The 23615-nt window shown below is 45.1% G+C and overlaps 1 protein-coding gene across 4 annotated transcripts in view; it reads right to left on the bottom strand.

Moving 5' to 3' along the window:
- Positions 1 to 316: 316 nt before the first annotated feature.
- TTL (tubulin tyrosine ligase) overlaps positions 317 to 23615 on the bottom strand; it is a 36359-nt gene continuing 13060 nt past the window's right edge. For 3 of the 4 annotated variants that reach the window (XM_027129054.1, XM_027129056.1, XM_027129055.1), the window contains 4 exons: positions 17216 to 17351; positions 15951 to 16220; positions 10362 to 10505; positions 317 to 3766 (listed from right to left, as the gene is read on the bottom strand). In XM_027129054.1, coding sequence (XP_026984855.1) covers positions 3652 to 3766; positions 10362 to 10505; positions 15951 to 16220; positions 17216 to 17351 — 665 coding nt within the window. In that variant the 3' untranslated portion in view covers positions 317 to 3651. Of the gene's footprint in view, positions 3767 to 10361; positions 10506 to 11216; positions 11290 to 15950; positions 16221 to 17215; positions 17352 to 23615 lie in introns of those variants that run through there. The other variant, XM_027129057.1, reaches the window with a different exon arrangement.

Genomic DNA, 23615 nt, shown 5'->3' with positions numbered 1-23615 from the left:
GGCCAATCTGTTGGCTTACGTATTGAGTAGCATTCTGGGGTCAGCAAACAATGGCCGCATATATGCTTGTTTTTGTATGGCCTGTGTGCTAAGTTTTTTTTGGCTCTGTTTTAATATTTTTTAAGAGTTGGGGAAAAAAAAGAAGAATATGCAAAGGAGAACCAGTTTGGCTTGCAAAGCCTAGAATATTTACTACCTGGCCCTTTATAGAACAAGTATGCCTACCTCTGGGTAACAGAATCACGCATTCAAATAACCAGTGATATCCTAGGACAGTCAACACTCGCAATAATATGACAGAACCAAAGGGCAGAGAAATGCTTGAAATATGATTCCTTTAATGCTCCAGGCATTTTAAACATTCATAAAATCGCCTTGTGTCAGGAGTCATTTCCTCTTAGGTACATATTCTGTGTCCAGGATCAGAGAGAGTTTTCTCCGTGGCACCCATGTGCTGTGGGGACCCACTCTGGCATCTAGTCTGCTCTGGCAGAGTCCCCACCACCCACAGCAGGGCTGGACGTACCCCTGCTTGACACGACCTCAATTCTTAATGGCAACACCCTCTGTAGCATCGCTGCTGCTTGCGGGTCCCGCGGATCCCATCCATTTCCAGCACTACCAGATGTCCCCAGTTTGGGATGATCACCCTGAGGCACTCGTGACACATCACGTCAGCTGGTAAGTCCACCAGCACCCGCTCCACTGCAACAGACAGACACCGAGGCACTTCCACGTCCTGGGGAAGTGGAGTCTATAGTTACCACGGGAGTCCAGAGGGAGGGAAGGGGATTTTTCTCTCCATTATTTGTTTATAATCTTAACACTTATTTAGCAGATTTATAAATTCATATCTGTTTATATTTGCTGACAAGGCTTCACAAACTGTTTAAGTAGATGAAAGCACAGCTGAGCTTCCAAAGGCTGTGACGGGGAGCAAAGGAAAACCTGCTTGGACGGCACTCGCTGTATCACGTCAGCATCCGGTCATTCTTAAAGGAACGCCTAGCCTTCTAGAAGGAATTTTTTTTAAAGCCCTAAACCTTATCTGATTCTTCCAAGGTAATAATGTGTTTGTCCTTCCTTCTCAGTCAGTGGTTCAAGGCATCTCAAAGCAAGCTGATGCCTGAGGTTCTGACTTAATCGGTCAGGGGTGAGGGAGGGGGAAGGTGTGGACACCGACATTCTTTAAAAGCTTCCCAAGTGATTCCAGCAAACAGCCAGCATTGAGAACCTTGGTGCTGGAGGTTCTCCAGCCTTCCTAATCTCATGTGTCCTCACTAAATGCCCTTGAAGTAGTCCCTGGGTCAGGCAACAAGCTCTTCCATGAGATAAGAAACTAAGGCACAGAGAGGTTCACGGGCTCCTCTGATGCCGTGCAGCCAATGACAGAGTCAAGATCAGAATCAACGCCTCCACAAAACACCACCTCCTTCCCCAGCAACTGGACACACGAACACAGACCACAGGTATGAAGACTGACTGCGGGCGAGGCATGACCACCTGTGTCAAGGATATCGTGGAAGGATATGGAAGAGCTCTGAGCCAGCCATTCCACCTGGTCAGAAATAAATGCATAAAATAGATACTTATTCGAAACCACGCGAGGAATGAAGCAGAATTTTCTCTTTAAAGTCTTCCTTCCCTCACATATATTGCTATTGATTCAGGTTTCTTAGAAAATCCATCAAATTCCACAGACTTCCTACACCTGGATTCTTACCTCTGTCACCAGTAAGAGACACGGTAAGAGAAAGTTCTCAAACGTCCCTGCAGTTCAGGTCCAAAGGATCATTACAAATCTGCGTTCGCATGTGACAGCACTACAAAAACCTCCACGCTTTCCCCATCACCCTACACTTTCTACGTAGGTGTGCACCTCACCACGATCTGCTCAGAAGCCCCCAGCACTAACCCATCAGCTGTGCTGGGCCTCCACAGTTCCCTTAACACTGTCTTATTTCGCTCTGGATGGAAACTTCATTATCTATATATTCTGGGTAACCGCCCGCACGTTTATTTTGTAATTCCAAACACCCGGGAGGGCCGAGCCAGCTGGCCCTTCCTCCACTTCAGCCCGGACATAACACTTTCACATCCCACACACACTGCTGCAGCCATTGAATCATTTCCATCATGATTCCTTTTTTCACTGTTAAGCTCCCACATCTCATCATGTTTGAGGTGTTGCTGTTTCTTCTCTTTGTAAAAAAAAAAGTCTCCCCTGGCTGCAGAACTGTTTTCTTGTGCCAAGTAGAGACGAATAACAGAGCACACACGTGCCAGAGGGAAGACCCCGCTGCGCCCTGGGGAGGAGGGAGCCGGTTCAGTGGGTCTGCTCTGATTCCCAGCGCACCGTTCACTCATCTTACGGTGGACACAGATGGCATATGGGGCTTCCTCTCGCTAGTGACTTGGCCTCCTGGAAAGTCTGCAGAAAATTCGTCCATCCTGTGAGTAGAAACTACATCTAACGGGACACCGTTAACCTCTGCTGACTTAAGAGATGCTGAGCGCGGCTCTGAAACCCCATCTTGCCCATTTTAAGAGACTCTCCCACTCAGGCGAGACACACACTGATTCAGAGCCTCTCCGTGATGTCGAGAGGCGCAGCAGACGGAGAATCTTCCCTGGAACAAAACCTGCCTGTCCAGCTCCCACAGAAGGTGCTAGAAGAGCAAGAAAAACAAAGTGGGGAGGAGCCCCCTGGGGTGGAGGGGGGGAATTCTACCCTCTCCCGACCCCTAGAAGGGTTTTTACAAAAGTTAAATCCCCCCAAAAAAAACAGAACGAAAGGGAACTTGGCCAAAGGGCATGTAGAATTCTGGTTAAAACAAAGAGAACTGAGAATCATATTTCAAAGACTCCCCGCCACGCAACTATTAAGTAAAGCAGGACTTGTGTTGTTTCCTCTCTCATGCTTATTGGATGCTTACGGGTTTGCAGCAAACTTGCTGCTTGGTTTCTAAAACATGCAGAGAGCAGGCTGAGAGCAGCGTTTGCTGTTTGGTGCCCAGCCCACGCCATCCCTGGCCAGTGACCAGCCAGATGCCATCAGGACCAAGAAGAGCAAGCCCCCTGATGGCAAGGCAGCGTCCGCAGAGCCCAGCACCCAGGACAGTCGGTGCGCGCTTGTGCAGATGCCCGTGGGACTAGCGGGGGACACCCTTGGCAACCTCCCAAGTGCTCTCGCATCCCGCCCCTGCCCCAGACAGGAGGCTGTAGCTGGGCACAGAGCTAAGGCACTAATGCAGCAGGTGGACAGACACCAACCAGATCCAACGGCTGCCACCCTGGGCAGGAAAGGCGCTGCTCACAGCACTACCTTAGGATAAAAATCAGATTTTTCAAAGGATGAGAACGTTAAGCACATCCCTGTGTTTTGCCCCTCAGAGGAATAGCCTGCTCTCCCATTGGCGAAATTTGCTGCAGTTTTCGAATCTCAGTAGCAGTGCCAAGAGCTCCACCTGGGAACCCCTGGGCAAACGACCACTCCTCGGGGAAGCTGCCTTTTCTTCTTCCAGCACATCTCTGCGGGTTGTCTCTCCTCCTCCTGTTTGGCTTGATGACGAGCAACTCGGACACTTCTCCTTCCCCCGGGGCAGCGCCCCCTCGTGCTTCTTCCGAGGCAGCTTCGAGCGCCTCCCTCGGTCACAGCTTGATGAAGGCGGCTGGCTGGGGCGGCTGCTGCCCCGAGCCGGGGGGCGGGAAGAGGCTGGCGATGGCTATGTCCACAATGCCCTGGCACAGCTCCGCATAGAGCTTCCTGCAACGGGTTCAAAGAGCTGTTACTGAGGACGCTCATCAAAGTGCGAGCGAAAAGTCAACGCTTTTTTCACCAGGATCCGCCCTAGAAATTCCACCTCACGTTTCTAAGACTAGTGTCTGCTGACCATGCAGATCCTGCAGGAGGTACTGCAGGAAGAGAAAGCAGCCACTCGACAGATATTTCTGGAAGGTCTTGCAGGTGAACAGACAAGACGACTCCTGCTCTGACTTGAACTGCAGGGAACACAGGCAATTCCAAAGAGAACAGGGGCCGTCTTGCCTGTCTCGGGGTGGGGGACACCTGGAGGCGCAGGCTCTCCCCAGGGAAAGTGCCCACGCAGTGTGGCTGCGGGGCCTTTAGGAAAGACTCCCCGGAGTGACAGCTCAGCTGAGACCCAGAGAGGGAATCATGTCGGACAGAGAACGGATGATGGGATGGGAAACAGGATGAGGGAGGGGGAGCCAGACACAAAGAATGAGGGAGAGATGCGGAGAGAAAGGAGGGGAGGGAGAAAGAGAGACTTGGGCAAGAGAGAAGAGGGGCAGTGCAAATGGAAGGAGTGGTACCCACTGAGGAGAGAGAACTCAGGGCATCTGGGGAACTGGACCACTGCAGTGCAAGGCTAGGGACAAGGCAGGGGCCAAGCCGTGCAGGGTTCTGAGGCCACGTGCAGGGGTCTGGAACCACCATAGCAGAAAAGCTAAGGAGGAAAACCTCCCATCCAGCCTCTTCAGAGAAGCGATGAGGCCCTCGAGCTCCCCACTCACTTATTGCCTATAGGATTTTCGCCCGTTTCACACGGCAGCACATGAGGCCCCAGAGCCAGCTCTCGGAGGACCGTCTCTAACACAGGGGAAAACCAGAGACATATGGTCCAAAGAGAAAACCCACATTTGGGATGGCGCTCCAGGCCTGACGTGCCTTCCCAACTCACTCAAGACACATCTGGAATCCAGGTGGCTGCAGCCAAGGGTAGGAGCCCAGGCCAGCTCGACCTGGAGGAACAGAGGTCTTTACTGCCCTGGTTTCCGGAAGATGCTATGTCCCAACCTCCACCAGGTAGGAAATCTTCACAAGCGAATTCCCATCCCTCCTGATGCCATGGCAAATCTCTGCTATCATCCACCCCATCACAGAGACTTTCTCCCGCCCCTCCCAGCCCCTTCTACTGCCCTTGCAGCTGGAACCTGTATGCTCTAACCTCTGGTAAGGTCCTCTGGGAAGAAAGCTCACGCAAAGCCATGCTTCCGTTGTCTATCTCAGGAAGTCCTAACTGCCAGCTAACCTTCATCTTTCCTGCTGGATGTCTGCTCTTCCCGCTCTCCCCTCTCCCCAGCCTCTGCCCCTTCTGTCTATGAATCAAGTCCCATTTTCAACAGACTGGTGTGGCCGCACCACTCAACCTCCCACTTCTGAAGGGAGAGTGACCAGGGGGCCAGCAAGGGAGTGATAGCGGCTGCTAAACTTGGGACTCGGCAAGTCCCCAAGAGCCACAACCATCAAAATACACCGTGTTTGGTGTTTCGTGATGCTTGTCATTAGCTACCTCGGGAAGGCATTTTCCAAAGGGGATACTGGGGGGAGGGGATACTGGGGGAGGGGATATTGGGGGGGGATACTGGGGGAGGGGAGGACACAGCTTCAACCTGGTCAACTCATATCTTCGCTATTTCTGGTGTAGGAAGTACCTGACATACAGGCAAGAGTGGGCCTTTGAACATCCTGCTGGTTTTCATACAGCAAGATGAGTAAGTCCTATTTTAACATGTACACGACAATGGAAACTGTGGTTCCTGAACAAAGGCTTCCCGGGACTTCCTTGGTGGCGCAGTGGTTAAGAATCCGCCTGCCAATGCAGGGGACACGGGTTCGAGCCCTGGTCCGGGAGGATCCCACACGCCACGGAGCAACTAAGCCCGTGTGCCACAACTACTGAGCCTGCGCTCTAGAGCCCGCGAGCCACAACTACTGAGCCCGCGTGCTACAACTACTGAAGCCCACGCACCTAGAGCCCGCGCTCCACAACAAGAGAAGCCACTGCGATGAGAAGCCTGCGCACCGCAACGAAGACCCAATGCAGCCAAAAATTAAAAAAAATAAAAAAAAAAAAGACTTCCCTTGGACTACGCCATCATGTCACCATCTCCATTGACCCTCTCCCCGCTGTTCGTCCTTTTGGAAGCAAGGACCCAAGAACACTCCCCACTCAAAATCATGAACCTAAAAGATAGAATCTGAGGGACATTCCCAGTGGTCCAGTGGTTGGGACTCCACGCTTTCACTGCCGAGGGCCCGGGTTCAATCCCTGGTCAGGGAACTAAGATCCCACAATTTTTGGCTTGGCCAAAAAATAAAAAGATGGAATCTGTTTCTTTTCTATTACAGCAACTGTAACACAGTATGATTCATATAATAATTAACTGGGCAGTGTCTGTCTCCCTCCTCCAGTCGACTCCTTGAGGACGCTCATTTTTACATGTTCCTAAAATCCCCACTGTTTCCCTGGACCCCACTGCTCGCATCAGGACTCTGAACGAAGGGAATCCAACAGACATTGAGTGGCTGTGTGGGAGCTGGTGAGATGGAGCCCAGAGAAGCCAGTGAACCCTGATGCCCAGGGGTTTATCACCAGAGGCCTCTGTTGGGGCCCAGCATGACCTGATCCTGCAAGGCACCTCAGAGAGCAGGTGAGTTTCCACCAGGTTGGGGGGTGCTCCTGTTGGGGAAAGAGGTCAAAGCCACTACTCGACACTCCAAATGAACTAAGAAGTTGCCGTTTCTCTGCCCTCCCTAGCCTTCAATCCTTACGCGGAACAAAAGAGGCAGATTCACCTCTTCCAATCCAGAGACTGGAGGTCCACCCTTGAGCCAAAGCCCTTAAGACCAACGGTAAATAAAGGGTCCAACGTCTACGGAAAGCGTTCAGTTATGAGGGCCTGCACCAGATTATCTGTATCTTGACCTAGGATAATTTACACTTGGAATCAAAGAGCTACCCTGGAGAAGAAACACTTAGTGAACAGCTCATAAGCTTCAGGAATAAACTGAAACAGAATCACTTTTGCCCACAAGACAGTGGGGTTATTTTATGACTTTCTTACCTTGTATACTTGAATGCCTGACTGCATTTTAGATTCTGTCCTTGACTCACCATCAAGACATGATGGCATCCTTGTCTTTAAACACTTAAAGCTGCCATTTAAACATTCCCAAAGCTCTTCACAGTGCGCAAACAGAACCTCCCTGCTCCCTGACACCCCATCCCGGCTGATGCGTAAGTTTGGGCCTAATGATAAAGAAATTCTATGCATTGAAGCACCAATGTCATTAGGGAGTATTAGGAAGATAGAAAGATGTCTCTATGTAAATAAAACCTAAGCAATTACTGACTCAGGTGAGTAAGAGTGTTAACCAGTAACACACACTATATCCACCCAACTACTATTTGCAGACTAGGATGTGCGAGGCACGGTGCCAGGTGCTGGGACTCCAAGGAGAACAAGAAAAACAAGGCTACTGCCCTCACGGTGCATACATTCCGTAAAGAAAACAAAAATGGGTTGATTTGACAGCAGTTAGTGTAATGAAGTAAACTACCAAGGCTCTGGCTGGAGAAAATCAAAGATAGGACTGTTCCAGACTTGTGGTTGCCAAGGGGAGGGGGGAGGGAGGGATGGATTGGGAGTTTGGGGTGAGCAGATGCAAACTGGTATATACAGAATGCATAAACAACAAGGTCCTACTGTAGAGCACAGGGAACTCTATTCAATATCCTGGGATAAACCAGAATGGAAAAGACTATGAAAAAGAATGTCTATATATGTATCACTGAATCACTCTGCTGCACAGCAGAAATGAACACAACGCTGTAAATCAACTATACGTCAATAAAATGAATTTTTTAAAAAAGATGGGATTATTCAGGGGCGGCTTCCTGGAGATGCCATTTTGACAGACTAGGAGCAGCCTTGGTAAGACTGGGCTGGGGGGGGTAGAGTAAGAGCAAGCCAAAGGCCCCGCAGCAGGTAAGCGTCATCAGGGAAACGATGCTCTGGGTGAGGCTGGAGAGGTAGGCGGGGCAGTAGCCCTGCAGGTGGAGGGGAGTCGGGTTTCGGTCCCAGGCGCAGGGGGAAGGCTAGAGAACAGCAGGGCCTGGTTTCTGGCTGCTCAGGGGACAACGGACTCCACTGGGGCAAGAGCACAGACCCAGTTAGCAGGCTCTCTGCAAAAGCAAAGCTGGAGGACGATGTTTGGGAGAACAAGGGCAGTGGGCGGGGGGAGCAGAGGGCTGGCGAGGCTGGAAGCAGAACTGACCAGGCCCCGATGGACAGAACCTGAGGGTAATGGAAAGGCAGGGGCAGGGTCTCAGTCACCTGGAAAGCAGGGGGCGGCGGGGGGGGGCTGGACATTCAGTGAGATGGGCGACTCTGGCCGGGTGGGGCGCCTACTGGACATCCACACACATCCTTGCAGGACGCCGGGAAGACAGGTGCAGATACTGGTCTGCAACTCCGGGCTGCGACATCATTTGCTGGTTTTAAAATCCTGGAGTGCAATATGGGCTTGGCTGGGGACCTGGAAAGAACAGTTTCTGTGCAGCAGCCGGGATGCGAGGCAGCCCGGAGTGGACCAGAGCGTGGATGCGGACTGAGGACAAGGAGACAGCGTGTGCACGTGTGGCTTCTCCAGAAGTGTGGCTGTGGAGGGAGCAGGGAGGGGGTGGTCCCGGCAGCAGGGCAGGGCTTCGGAGGAGGGCTTTTCCTAATTGCTGGGGAAATGTGCTGAGCGCCACAGGCTGGTGGGAACGAGGTAGCCAAAAGGGAGAAAGCAGATGAGGGAGGCATCCTCAACCCGCCCTCTTGCCTGGAGGGAGGGGATCGGGTCCAGAGCACAAGGAAGGGACAAACCTCTGACAGGAAGGACGGGAGAAGATGGACACCCCTGTGGACCTGGGGAAGGGAGGATGTGAAACATTCTGCTCTCCTCCACCCCTGGTCTCCTTAACTTTCCTTTCTCCTTCAGATCTCGGTTCCAAACATCACCTCCCAGGGGGACTTTTTGCTCAATTATATTACCTTCTAACATCTCTTACCCTATGAAAGGGTGTGTCCCAGTTTGTAATCTATATTTGTCTTGTCCTTTGTCTCGCCCAGTCTCCCTCCACTGAGGGCGGGGCCCGGGTCTCTCTGCTCACGACTGTGACCCAGAGCCCAGTCCGGGGCCTGGCGGGTTAGGGGTATCTAACAGGTATTCATTAGTGGCAGGCAAGGATGAATGAGACGGAATCCCAGCTGCCAGGTCACAGCCACGAAGCAGGTGGCAAATGAGAGAACTGCTTATGTGTTAACGCTGCCCCTTGGAGGTGCAGGGCTTTTTCCTACGCCGTCGGAACATCACACCTCAATTTCTCCAAGATGTGGACGTGGGGAACCGTGAAAGGGTCTTGACACTAATGAATGTGGATCCTCAGAGGAACCAACAGCCTTTGAGGATGAAGTCCAAATGACTCCCTTACACGTAAGGCCTCCCACAGTGGGGCCCCAACTCACCTTTTCACCCTCAACTTTCCTCACCCCCGACACTCATGCCACGCTGCAGCCAGGCTCCTCCCAGGAGGAACAGAAGTTCCCCGAGGGCAGGGTCTGTTCATCTGTGCATCTCCCCTAGAGCCTGGCCCAGAGCAAGGTCCCACTGGATTCTGGGTTCCCGCCCCCTTAGCACACATGACACTCTCCTCTTACACCCCAGCCTCAGCTCCACGATGTCCATGGTACCTTCTCAGACCACTTCCTGCCCAGGGAGCCTCTGAACTGCTTGGTCATCACTTTCTCCCTGACTCACAGGACGCGGCTGACTCATCACCTTGTCACGGGACAGGGTCGCTGCTGGTATTACTAGCTTTGTTTAGAACTCTCACGGCATCCACCACCCACAGGTGCTAACTGCTCAACATATACAGGGAGGAAAAGGGATAAGAAATGACTCAGCAAAGCCCCCTGCTGGCCGGGGTCCTCCCAAAGCCCTCCCGTCGCTGGTACATCCTCCTTGACGGCACTCAAAGGGTCAGTGGTTGGACACCCAGGTAACAGGAGCTCACCACCTTGCCAAGACAGACTACTCCCCCTGCAGAACTAACTTCCCACGCGTTTTAACCCAAACCCTTCTCTTCCAGGGACTCAAGGAGACTAGGACTTTGTGTATTTGCCTCCCACCCCACGTTTTTAATTTAATTTAATTTTTTAAAATTTATTTATTTATTTATTTATTTGCAGTACGTGGGCCTCTCACTGCTGTGGCCTCTCCTGTTGCGGAGCACAGGCTCCGGACGCGCAGGCTCAGCGGCCATGACTCACGGGCTTAGTTGCTCCGCGGCATGTGGGATCTTCCTGGACCGGGGCACGAACCTGTGTCCCCTGCACCGGCAGGCGGACTCTCAACCACTGTGCCACCAGGGAAGCCCTTATTTTTAAATGCATTAAAAATCGTGCTAGTCTCCTTTGCTGCACGGACTTCAAACTGCATGAAATGCAGTAAACCTCATTGTAGATAAAAGCAAACAAACAGACAAAAACCCAGTGGTGTTCGGGCTTACTGAGCACAAGCAGGGGCGCCGTTGACTTCAATGAGCCAGACCTTCATCTCCTCATCCACCATGAAGTCGAAGCCGAAGAGCTGGAAGCTCTGGTAAGGGAGGTGTCGGGTGCTGATGGCGGGCTCCACGCTCATGAGGCAGCTCCTGCAGGGCAGAGGGGGCGCTCACTGAGGATGGGGTGGTCCAGGGAGAAGGACTGCTGGGAGAGAGAGGTGCTTGGATGGTTTTACGTCGAATGGGCTGATGAAAATTAGGCTTTGGCTTAATTCTCTTTTTTAAATGCATTACCAATAGATTATTCAAGATGATGTGAGTTATCTGTTAGAAAACTCTGCCATCACTCTTGTTCTTACAAGTAGTGGCTGCTTTCCCGTGGTCCCTACAAATGTGGACTCCTCCAACAGGTGGACTGCTGCCACATTTGTTTATAATAAGCAAAACAAACCAAAAAAAAATAATAATAATAAGCAAAACATTTCTACGTATTTTTGCTATATTAAAAGAATGGACCACCATTTAGTGATGAGCAGAATTTGCAAAAAGAATGCTGACTCCGTTCATTTCTTTCACTAGCTCCAGTTCAAGTGTCAAATAGTTGCTTTTAAAGCTTTATATAATGAAACAAGATACTGAAATACAGAATAGGATTTAATATTAGGATCAACTACTGTTCGCAAAAATTGGAGGATTTTAGTGACGCAGAAAAGCTGAAAGTGAATCTCAGAGACATAATGGAAAAGCACATGATGCCTGAGGTCAGGCTGCTGAAGCCAGAAGCTCGGACAAGTTTTTTAACGTCTTTAAGCCAAGTGTTGACTTCATTGTCCGTAAAGTTGGGGTAAAAATAATACTTACTCCCAGTGCTGAGATGGTTCAATGACATAATTACATAAGGAACTTGGCATGACTTCTGGTAGCTAGGAAGCATCTAATAAATGTAAGCATATTTTATGAATTTATCATTAATTACGATAATCATGAATCTATTGTTTATGAATAATAAAGAACTGTTATCTAGTACAACCATCCTAGAAAAAAACCTATGCCATTTCTGTTTTATGAAGCTGTCTTCACTGATTTTTCCCTCAACTAGATGTTGGGGCAAAATATTTCTCTTAGTAAATGCAATATATGTTATGATGACTCTAAGATTACCAGAGATAGCTGTCCTTCTACACAGCTGTATATTTAGAAGAAAAAAGATGTGTCCTAAAAAAAAAAAAAAAAAAGAAGAAGAAGAAATAGAAGTGGACTTCGCTGGCGGTCCGGTGGTTAAGACTCCGCACCTCCAATGCAGAGGGCGCGGGTTTGATCCCTGGTCGGGGAACTAAGATCCCACGTGCCGTATGGCCAAAAAGAAAAAAGACGTGTCCTTATAAGTAGCTTTTGGCTTATGACTTTAAAAGAAGAACTGAGGCTTCTGTGAACTTGGTACCAGGGTCTTGCTCCCCTCAACCTCCCTCCACCCCAAGCATCAGTTTCCTCCTTTTTTTCTCGAAGAGGAAAAATTTTCTATAGATGTGTTTAAACCTTTCAAATTCACTTTGGACAGTTAGTCACTTAAGAACCAATTGGAATAAAAATTTCTTTTCCCATTCATCCCTAACCTGCAAGCCACACATCACATTTTTTTCTATATTTCATCTCTATTCTACGAGAGAATACCTTTAACTTTTGTTTTTATTAAAATGCCCTTTAAAATATAATTTAGAAAAAAGTTTTAATTTAATAGGTGCTCATGATTAAAAAAAAAACAAAACCAACAACACTGAAGGATAAAAATGGAAAGAAACATTACACTCCAACACTTACAGGAAAAACTGAAAGCAAGAACCAAATCAAAACGAAATATTGTTTTATCTGCTGGGAGTTCAAGTTAATAATTCACTTTAAAGAATGTTTTTTCATCATCAGAGACTTTATATAGTACATCTTTTTCTTCAGCTGGAGTGGGAAGTTTGGGGGAAGCTAGCTGGGGAAAAAAGGAACATGAGAGCCGTGAGGAGCGTTAATAGCACCAATGTAGCAACACTCTCTGAAGTGCAGAACAATGAGGAGGAGGGGGTATATCAAATATCAAATAAATCTTCTGCCTAAAATATGAATTCTTTCTTCAGTATACTTGACTTATCTGGTGTCAGAATTCTAACTACATATAATCCCTGAAGAGATGGAACTCTGAGCCCCGTAATTATTCTGTTAGACTCTGTGTAAGAATACATTAAGGAAAAAGGCTCAGTCATCATGACAGGGTGGTAACGACAGGGCAGATAAACAGACCACGGAACGGAACAGAGATCCCAGGAACAGACTCTCACATAAACGGCCACCTGATTTATAACAAAGGCACACCAAAACGCAGTGGGGAAAGGACAGTCATATGTACTAGTGACCTGGGGTCATAAAGGGTTAAAATGTATGGGGAAATCTAACAGGATATTAACTATACAAGTAACAAAAATAATGACTTGTGACTTTAAAATATATGTAGCACTAATGACTACCCATATACTTACAATTCAATACCTTTAAACCCCCTCCTTGGGTCCCTCCCGCTTCCCCTCCAGAGTTAACCACTATTCTGAATTTTGTGTTTATCATGACTTTGTTTCTCTCTAGATTTTTACCACATGTGTACATTCCTCCAAATAACGTATTACTTAGTTTTGCTTGTTTTTCAATTTATAGGAACAGGACCAATTTGTAATTTTTTGCTTGACATTATATTTGTATAACTCCAGTGAAAAACATCCTTCAGGAATAAGGTAAACTAAAGACATTCTCAGATGACGGAAAATTAAGAGGACTTATCACCAGCAGAACTGCTCTAGAAGAAATGCTGAAGTCTGAAGGGAAATGAAACTTGGAACTTGAGGACTGAAGGAAGAGCAAAGGAAACTGCAAATATCTGGGTAAATGTAAAAGCATAGTTTTCTCCCTTTATATTTAAAGTCATTTCTTGTAGAGAGCATATAGTTTGGTCTTTTTGTATTTTTTAATCCAACCTGACAATCTATCATATATTAAGTATGTGTATAATAAACCCTGGAATAACCACTAAAACAAACAAACAAACAAAAATACAAAGAGATACAGCCAAATACTCAGTGGAAAAATTAAAATGGAACTCTAAAAAAGTTCAAATAATTCAAAAGAAGGCAGGAAACAGGGAAATGAAAAACAAACAAACAAAAAAGAAGGGACAGACAATGAATAATACAATGGTAGACATAAATCCCATCAAGTCAGTAATTACTTTAAATTTAAATGGTATAAACACAACAATTAAAAAACAGATGATGATGAATTGGGCAATTGGGATTGACATGTATATACTGATGTGTATAAAATTGATGACTAATAAGAACCTGCTGTATAAAAAAATAAATTAAATTAAAAAAAACAGAGATGATATATTGGATTAAAAACAAAAGAAAACAAAATCCAATGATATGATGTCTACCAAAAGCCCATTTTAAACATAGAATAGAATAGAGAAGAAGGGTAGAGGGATGGAAAGAGACATACCATTAATCAAAAGAAAGCTGGAGTGGCTGTATTAATATCAGACAAAATAGACTTCAAAATAAGAAATATTACCAGAGATAAAGACAGAAACTACATAATGATAAAGAGGTCAATTGCCCTCAAAGAGATAACAATTCTAAATGCATATGCACCTGACAACAGATCTTCAAAATGTACGAAGCAAAAACCTAATAAAACTAAAAGGAGGGACTTCCCTGGTGGCACAGTGGTTAAAAATCCACCTGCCAATGAAGGGGACATGGGTTTGAGCCCTGGTCCAGGAAGATCCCACGTGCTGTGGAGCAACTAAGCCTGTGCACCACTACCACTGAGCCTGAGTGCCACAACTACTGAAGCCCGTGCACCTAGAGCCTGTGCTCCACAACAAGAGAAGCCACTGCAACGAGAAGCCCGCACACTGCAACGAAGAGCAGCCCCCACTCACCACTCCAGAAAGCCCACGTGCAGCAGAGCAGACCCAATGCAGCCAAGAAATAAATAAATAAATTTATTTAAAAAAGGAAAAAACAACTAAAAGGAGACATAGATAAATCCATAATTATACTTGGAGACGTCAATAGTTTACCTTTCAATAATGTACAGAACAAGTAGAACAGAAAATGATCGAGGATGTGAAAGACTTGAACAACACTACCAACCACCTTTGCCTAAAGCACATTTATAGAACACTCTGCCCAGCTATAGCAGAATAAACATTATTTTTAGTGCATGTGGAACATTCACTAAGATGGACCATATTCTGGGCCATGAAACAAACTTTAACAAATTTTAAAGATGTAAAACCATACAAAGTATTTTCTTTGACCATAATGAAATTAAAATTCCTGGAAAATCCCCAAATATTTGGCGATTAAGCAAAAATTTCTAAATAACACCAAAGATGAAGTCACAAGGGAAACTAGAAAATATTTTAATAAAATGAAAACAGTCTTCCCTGGTGGCGCGGTGGTTAAGAATCCACCTGCCAATGCAGAGGACATGGGCTCGAGCCCTGGTCTGGGAAGATCTCACATGCCGCAGAGCAACTAAGCCCGCGCACCCCAACTACTGAGCCTGCGCTCTTGAGCCTGAGAGCCACAACTACTGAGCCTGCGCACCTAGAGTCTGTGCTCCACAACAAGAGAAGCCACCACAATGAGAAGCCCGCTCACCGCAACAGAGTAGCCCCCAAAAATACAAAAAAAAAAAAAAAAAAAAAAAAGGGCTTCCCTGGTGGCGCAGTGGTTGAGAGTCTGCCTGCCGATGCAGGGGACACGGGTTCGTGCACCGGTCCGGGAAGATCCCACATGCCACAGAGCGGCTGGGCCCACGAGCCATGGCCTCTGAGCCTGTGCTCCACAACGGGAGAGGCCACAACAGTGAGAAGCCCGAATACTGCAAACAAAACAAAACAAAACAAAACAAAAACAAAGAGTAGCCCCCACTCGCCACAACTAGAGAAAGCCCATGTGTAGCAACAAAGACCCAAAGCAGCCAAAAATAAACAAAAATTTTTAAAAATAAAAAGAAAACAAAAACATGACATAGCAAAATCTGTGGGATGCAGCTAACGAGTACTTATAAGAAAACTGATGGCCTTAAATGCTTATATTTTATAAAAAAAATAAATCTCTCCAATCAATGATCTAACCTTGCACTTTAAGGAAACTAGAAAAAGAAAAGCAAATCAAACCTCCCAAAAGCGGAAGGATGAAAATAATTAAGAACATAAATCAAAGAAACTGAAAACAGAAACAACAAAGAAAATCTATAAAGCCAAAAGCTGACTTTTACAAGAGATGAATAAAATTGATAAGCCTCTAACCAATCTGTCCAAGTGAAAGACAGAAGATATAAACTACCAACATGAGGTAATTACCAACATAAGGATGAAAAAAAAGTGACAGCATTACAGATCCTATAGATATTAAAAGGATAATAAAGGGATATAACAAATAATTTTTGTTCTTAGACAATGTAAATGGAATCATTCCTTGAAAGGCACAAACTCCCAAAGCTCCTTTAACACACATTTAACCGAAAGAGATAGGAATAAGTTACCTTATTATATGTTTGATTTGTAGTAAGATACTACTTTCCAGGGTGATGTTCAAAGCACTTGTTAGGTACCGATTGAACTCCTCAAAGAACATTTCGTTCCCTTCTTCATACTTCCCATAGTTCTTTGAGTACTCCTTCTGAATGCAGTGATTAGTCAAATGGCAAGTCTTATCTTGGAAATTATCCACATGATACGGTTCTGAAGCAGTCCGAAGTACACCCTCTCTATAGAGGTAGATATTATATTGATGATCCACCAAGACCCAGCTTCTGCAAGTCAATAAAATATTCAAGTTACCCAAAGTTTCTGCATATTATATATATCATCCCCACACCTTGATTTTTCTGGGAGGAAACAGAGGAAGGAGGTATGTTCTAAAATTATACAAGGCATGCCATAACAACATTGTAAAGCAACTCTACTCCAGAAAAAAATTAATAAAAAAAATATATACAAGGCAAGTCACGCCAGTTAGCCAAGACAGTGGATTACCACCATGATGAGGCAAAGAAAACATTTCACCGTAACTGACAAGGAGACTTTGGTCCATTCAAAAGATACAGCATTTCAAAGAGATCTGAGTGGCTTGGTTTTTACGGTTAATCTATGAAACCTCCAGTTGCCATGTCTGCTCTTTTAGTTATCTTAAGAAGACTTTCTGCTGAAGCTGATCAGACAGCACTGGTGTTCGAGGAGCAGCAAGTCAACGTGAAGGCACCTAAGTGACAAAGAGTCCTGGATGGGGAGATGACAGCAAGGTTCAGGGCGAGCTGGGGCAGGGCTTTCAGCTTTTGAAAGCACCACTCAACCTCCTTCTCCTTGCAGGCCCTTTGCTCGCAAAGGTGAAGTCCAAACCCCTGAGGTGTGTTCATGAAAACCTTAAAAAGTGGGACACAGATAATAAAGTGAGGACGTGCTCTTTGGCAGGATCACCTGATCTGCTGTGGCTGTTCTATGCATATCTCTCTGCCGCTTTCATAAAGCAAGCCCCACACACTGATATCCTTTCTTTGGATCCACAAGTCATCTTCATTAAAGAGAATACTTAAAAAAAAGAAAATTCATCATCTTAATAACATTTTCTAGAAAGACAAGAGAAAGAGTGAAAGAAAAACAGAAGCTCGGTTCTGTTCAGCTGCACTCAACTTGGGGAACATTAAACGAAGTCCAATACTTCCCTATAATCCATGTCACCCTCCGCATCACACACCACTGCATTTTTTCCAGATTTGTAAAACAAAAACTCCAGACGCGGCAGCATTACCGGATGTCAAACTTGCGATGGCCTGGCTCCAGCAGCAGGGGGCGCTCAAGGTATTTCTGGATCACGTGCACCTGGCCCTGGTTGTCTATGAAATCCAGCAGCTCCGCAGCGTCCGAGGAGATGAGGATGCCTTCACCTAACAGGGCAAAAGCAAACCATAATCAGTCCAGTTCACTCCAAGAGGAAAAGCTCTCTGCAAAGCCAGAAAGGAAATTCTGACAGCAGGTAAAAACCGACAGGAGGCTGTTACTGGCCGACTCGCTTTTCATTCTCCATCCTTTCCCTCCTTCCATCTCTCTCACTCTCCCCTCTCCCCACAAAAGCACCAAGGGTTATCCAACCCTCTCTCCATGTAGGATTGTAAACACTGTCATGGCAGGCTCCATGAAATTTCATTTTTATGGATATTCAAAGGGTCTAAGCACCATAAATAAAGGCCGCTCTACTTTTGGTCACTGGCTACCACAGTAAAGGCCGTATGCTGCTTATGACCAATAAACCGACTGGAAACACTGTATCTCGTAGAAACATCAGGTGGTTAGGGCAGAAAGACAAATGTATGAGAACATTCCTGCAGCGTTGTATTAGAAAAAACTGGGTACATTTAAAGTGTCCCTCAACCTAGAGACTGTCATACTGAGTGAAGGAAGTCAGACTTACTTCAGAGAAAGAGAAATATCATATGATATCGCTTGCATGTGGAATCTAAAAAAATGGTACAAATGAACTTATTTACAAAAGAGAAATAGAGTCACAGATGTAGAAAACAATCTTATGGTTACCAGGGGTGAAAGGGCGGGGAGAGGGATACATTGGGAGGTTGGGATTGACATATACACAGTGCTATATATAAAATAGATAATAACGACCTATTGTAGAGCGCAGGGAACTCTGCTCAATACTCTGTAATGCCCTATGTGGGAAAAGAATCTAAAAAAAGGGTGGATATATGTATATGTATAACTGACTCACTTTGCTGTACACCTGCAACTAACTCAACATTGCAAAGCAACTCTACTCCAATAGAAAGTGTCCATCAATATTAGATAAATGATGCATCAGCTCTGAGATATTGTTTATATCCTACAAAATTCACCCTTGTAAAGTGTAAAATTCAATGGTGTTTAGCATATTCAAGAGGTTTGCAACCATCACTACAATCTAATTTTAGGACATTTTCTTCACCTCCCCCCAAACCCCACACCCACCAAGCAGTTACTCCCCATTCCTTCCTCACACTAGCTCCTGAGGACTACTAACCTACTTTCTGTCTCTATGGGTTTGCCTATTCTAGATGCTTCATATAAATGGAAACACACAATATGGGGCCCTTTCTGGTCTGGCTTCTTTCATTAACACAGCGTTTTAAGCTTCACCCATGTTATAGCATGTGTCAATATGCCATTCCACCTTCCTATGACTAAATATTCCATTGTATGGATAGATCACATTTTGTTCAATCAATTGATGGACATTTGGGTTGTTTCCACTGTTGTTTGGCTCTTTTTTTTAAATTTTATATTAGAGTATAGTTGATCTACAATGTTGTGTTAGTTTCAGGTATACAGCAAAGTTATTCAGTTATACATATATCTTTGGCTCATGAATAATGCTGCTATGAAGATGTGTACTGCAGTTTTCATGTGGAAAACATATGTTTTCAACATAGGAAAACATATGACATGTTTTCAACTCTTTTGGAAATATACCTAGGAGTGGAATTGTTGGTCATATGGTAACTGTTTAACTTTTTAAGGAACTACCAAACTGTTTTCCAAAATAGTTTGGTAATAGCTGTACCGTTTTACATTCCCATAAGCAAAGGGCGGCAAGAGCTCCATTTCTTCACATCCTTGCCAACACATGTTGTATTCTGCCTTAACTATAGCCATCCTAGTGGCTGTGAGGGAGGTGGTGTGTTATTATGGTTTTGATTTGCATTTCTCTAATGACTTGGAATGTTGAGCATGTTTTCACATGCTTATTGGCTATTTATGTCATTTGTTTGTTTTGAGAAAGGTCTATTTAGATTCTTTGCTCATTTCTTAATGGGTTATTTGTCTTTATTACTGAGTTATAAGAGGTCTTTATATATCCTGGATACAGGTACCTTATATGATTTGCAAATATCTTCTCCAATTCTGAACAGTTCCATTATTGCACAGAATCCTCATATTGCCCTTTCAAAGCCACGAGTACCTCCCCCCACCCCACTCCCCGACCCCTGGTAGCCGCTAATCCGTTTTCCATTTCTACACTTTTGTCATTTCAAAAATGTTACATAAATAGAATTACAACATATGTGATCCCTGGAAGTTGTTTTCTTCACTGATACTCCCCTGGAAATTCCTCCAAGGGGTTGTATTTATTAACGGTTCATTCTCTTTTATTACTGGGTAGTATTCTATGGGATCAATTCACCCCACTTTGCTTAATCATTCACTTGTTGAAGGACAGTTGAGCTGTTCCCATTTGGGGCTATTACAAATAGAGCTGCTATGAACAACCATGTACAAGTTTTTCGTGAAGGTAAGTTTTCATTTCTCTGGACAAATGCCCACACGTGTGGAGTTGCTGGGTCATATAATTTCAGGTTTAGTTTTATAAGAACTTGCCAGACTGTTTTCCAGAGTGGCTCTACCAATTTAAGTCCCCACTAGCACTGGGAGGGTGATCTAGTTTCTCCTGACCCTTGCCAGCATTTGCTGTTGTTACCGTTTCCTATTTTAGCCATTTTAGGAGTGCAGTGATAGCTCATTGTGGTTTTAATCTGCATTTCCCTCATGGTTAATGATATTGAAAATCTTTTCATTTACTTATTTTTCATCTGTAGAACCTTTTCAATGGAATATGTTTTCATTGTCTTTTGCCCATTTTCTAATTGGATCCCCCCCCTTTTTTAACTGTTGAGTTTTGAATATTGTTTGTATAGTCTACATGTGAGTCCTTTGTCAGATATAAGGCTTGGAAGTATTTTCTCCCAGTTTGTAGCTTGTCTTTTCATCCTCGTGGTTGGGTCCTTTACAGAAAAAAAGTTTTTCATTTTGATAAGGTTCAACTGATCAGTTTTTACTATTATGGATTATACTTTCAGTATCAAGTTTAAGCATTCTTTGCCTAGCTTTAGCTCTTATTTTTTTCTGAAAAATAACTTTATATTTTACAGTTAAGCCCACAATCCATTTTGAGTTCGGTTTTGTATAAGGGGTGAGGTTTATGTTGAGGTTCATTTTCTTGGTCTGTGGCTATCCACCTGCTCCACCAACGTTTGTTGAAAACTCTATCCTTCCTCTATTGAATTGCTTTTGCACCTCTGTCAAAAATCAGATGGTCATAAATGTGTGGGTACATCTCTGTCCCACTGATTCATATTTCTATCCCCTCCACGAATACCACAGTGTACTGATTATTGTAGCTCTACAATACAGTTTGGGATCAGGGACAGTGTTTCCTCCCACTTTTCTTCTTCAATATTGTGTAAGCTATTCTACGGCCTGTGCCTTTCCATATGAATTTTAGTAGAAGCTTTATGTTTACACAAGAACCTTGCTGAGGTCTTGACACCAATCACCTAAAGCCTATAGAGCAATTTGGGGTGAAGTGACATCTTTACTGTGTTGAATCTTGCAATCCATGAACATGATATGTCTACCTGTTTATTTAGGTCCTCCTTGACTTCTTTCATAGTTGTTTTGTAATTTTGAGCAGATAGGCCCTGTACGTGTTTTGGTAAGTTTATACCTAAGCATCTCATTTTCTTTAGGGTGACTGTAACTGGTATTGTATTTTTAACTTTGGCTTCCACATGTTCATTATTAGTATGAAATGAAAAAGATATGAAATGAGTTCACCGTGATTGAATCTGTCTTTGCCCATATGTAAAAGAAACTAATATGAAAAAATAAAAATAATTATGTTAGGAACTGGGTAAGGCTACGGATAACTTTTACATTTCCTTTTAATGTTAGGTTTTCTTTAATGATAATACTTTTTAAAAGGAAATGAAACTGGGTCATTTGTAGAGATGTGGATGGACCTAGAGTCTGTCATACAGAGTGAAGTCAGAAAGAGAAAAACAAATATCGTATATTAACGCGTATATGTGGAATCTAGAAAAATGGTACAGATGAACCTATTTGCAGGGAAGGAATAGAAACGCAGACGTAGAGAACAGACATGTGGACCCAGAGGGGAAGGGGAGGGTGGAATGAATTGGGAGCTTAGGGTTGACATATACACACTACCATGTGTAAAATAGATAGTGGCAACCTGCTGTATAGCACAGGGAGCTCAGCTTGGTGCTCTGTGATGACCTAGATGGGTAGAATGGGGTGGGGGGGAGGAGGGAGGTCCAAGAAGGAGGGGATATATGTATACATATAGCTGATTCACTTCATTGTACAGCAGAAACTAACACTGTAAAGCAATTATACTCCTATTAAAAAAGAGTTATAGGGCTTCCCTAGTGGCGCAGTGGTTAAGAATCTGCCTGCCAATGCAGGGGACATGGGTTCGAGCCCTGGTCTGGGAAGATCCCACATGCCATGGAGCAACTAAGCCTGTGCGCCACAACTACTGAGCCTGCGCCCTAGAGCCCATGAGCCACAATTGCTGAGCCCACACGCCTAGAGCCCGTGCTCTGCAATGGGAGAAGGCACTACAATGAGAAGCCCGTGCACTGCAACAAAGAGTAGGCCCCACTCGCTGCAACTAAAGAAAGCCTGTGCACAGCAACGAAGACCCAATGCAGCCAAAAATAATAAATAAATAAATTTATTTTTAAAAAGTACCTGTCTCCTTACTTTCTTCCCATTATTTTTCCATCTACTAGCATTAGAGATATTAATTTTCAATAAGAAATAGTCTGTAAGGAAATTGCATAAAGAAAATAAGGTTGGAGCATACAAGATGGGATGTGGCCAGATTGCGGAGAGCAAGGCATAAATAGGTGACAGAGGTAGAAATGCAATTGATTTTTGTGTGTTGATCTCATATCCTGCGACCTTGCTGGACTCACTTTTTAGTTCTAGGACCTCCCACCTACACTTTTTTTTTTTATATTTATTTATTTACTTGGCTGCGTCAGGTCTTAGTTGTGGCAATGCGGGATCTTCATTGAGACGCGCAGGATCTTTTAGTTGCAGCGTGCAGGATCTTTAGTTGCGGCATGTGGACTCTTAGTTGTGGCATGCGGGATCTAGTTCCCTGAACAGGGATCAAACTGGAGCCCCCTTGCATTGGGAGTGCGGAGTCTTAGCCACTGGACCACCAGGGAAGTCACCCCCCTACACTTTAGATTCACAGCTCATCTCTACTTGGGTCTCATGCTTTCAGTAAAAATTTTTTTTTTTTTTTTGCGGTATGCGGGCCTCTCACTGTTGTGGCCTCTCCCGTTGCGGAGCACAGGCTCCGGGCGCGCAGGCTCAGCGGCCATGGCTCACGGGCCCAGCCGCTCCGCGGCACGTGGGATCCTCCCGGACCGGGGCACGAACCCGTGTCCCCTGCATCGGCAGGCGGACTCTCAACCACTGCGCCACCAGGGGAGCCCTCCAATATATTTTTAATTGAAGTATAGTTGATTTACAATGTTGTGTTAATTTCTGCTGTACGGCAAATTAATTTAACGATTCATCTTTCCTAAAAGCCAGCCCCGTTTTCAACTACCCCATTTCTATCACTCCCTCCACCACCTGGTTAGCCTCTTAAACAAGAAGCAGCAAATCAACTTGGGAAACATCCCTTCCTCTCTTTTTGGATGAACATAATTCATTCTGTTTCATTTCCCTTAAGAACCGCACTCAGATTCCATGGTTCCTCTTCATTCTCACTTGCCAGTTCTTCAGATCAGACTTCAGTCTCTCCCGCTCCACAGCACCTTGCACACTCTTTTTAGAATCATCATCCGAAAACAGCATTTTCCTACTAGTGCCCTGAAACTACCCATCATCTTATTTCCTAACATAATGCTTTTCATTTTTTCATATTACCTTCCTTTATGTAATATGGCAAAGATAGGTTCAATCACAGCAAACTCACCTCATATTCTTTTTTCACTTCATACAGTCAATATTTTCACTGTATCTGCATTAACTTCCCAATGCTAGTGGCCAAGGAAATATCCCATTGTGTGGATGTAAAAAATGACACGTTTACTGACTGCTGGACAACGGGGCTGTTCCTAAATACAATTTTGCTATTACAGGTAACACAATGGTAAAGGTCTTTGCTGTAGATCACCCTTGTTACTTTTTAACTATCTCCCCGGAGTAAATTTTCAGGAATGAGATGAGTGAGCCGAAAGCAAAGGAACTCTGACCCTTGCTCTGTGTGATCCTATTGCTGCTTCAAAGGGCTGTGTATCGCCACTGGGAGGGAGCAGTTCACAACAAACTCAGCAACA

This window comes from Aethalodelphis obliquidens, unplaced genomic scaffold (assembly GCF_003676395.1).
Source record: "Aethalodelphis obliquidens isolate GAN/ISIS:26980383/991018 unplaced genomic scaffold, ASM367639v1 scaffold35, whole genome shotgun sequence".
In the NCBI taxonomy this organism is placed as follows: Eukaryota; Metazoa; Chordata; class Mammalia; order Artiodactyla; family Delphinidae; genus Aethalodelphis; species Aethalodelphis obliquidens.
Note: the sequence above shows the minus strand (reverse complement) of the source record. Positions and strands in the feature narration are given on the sequence as shown.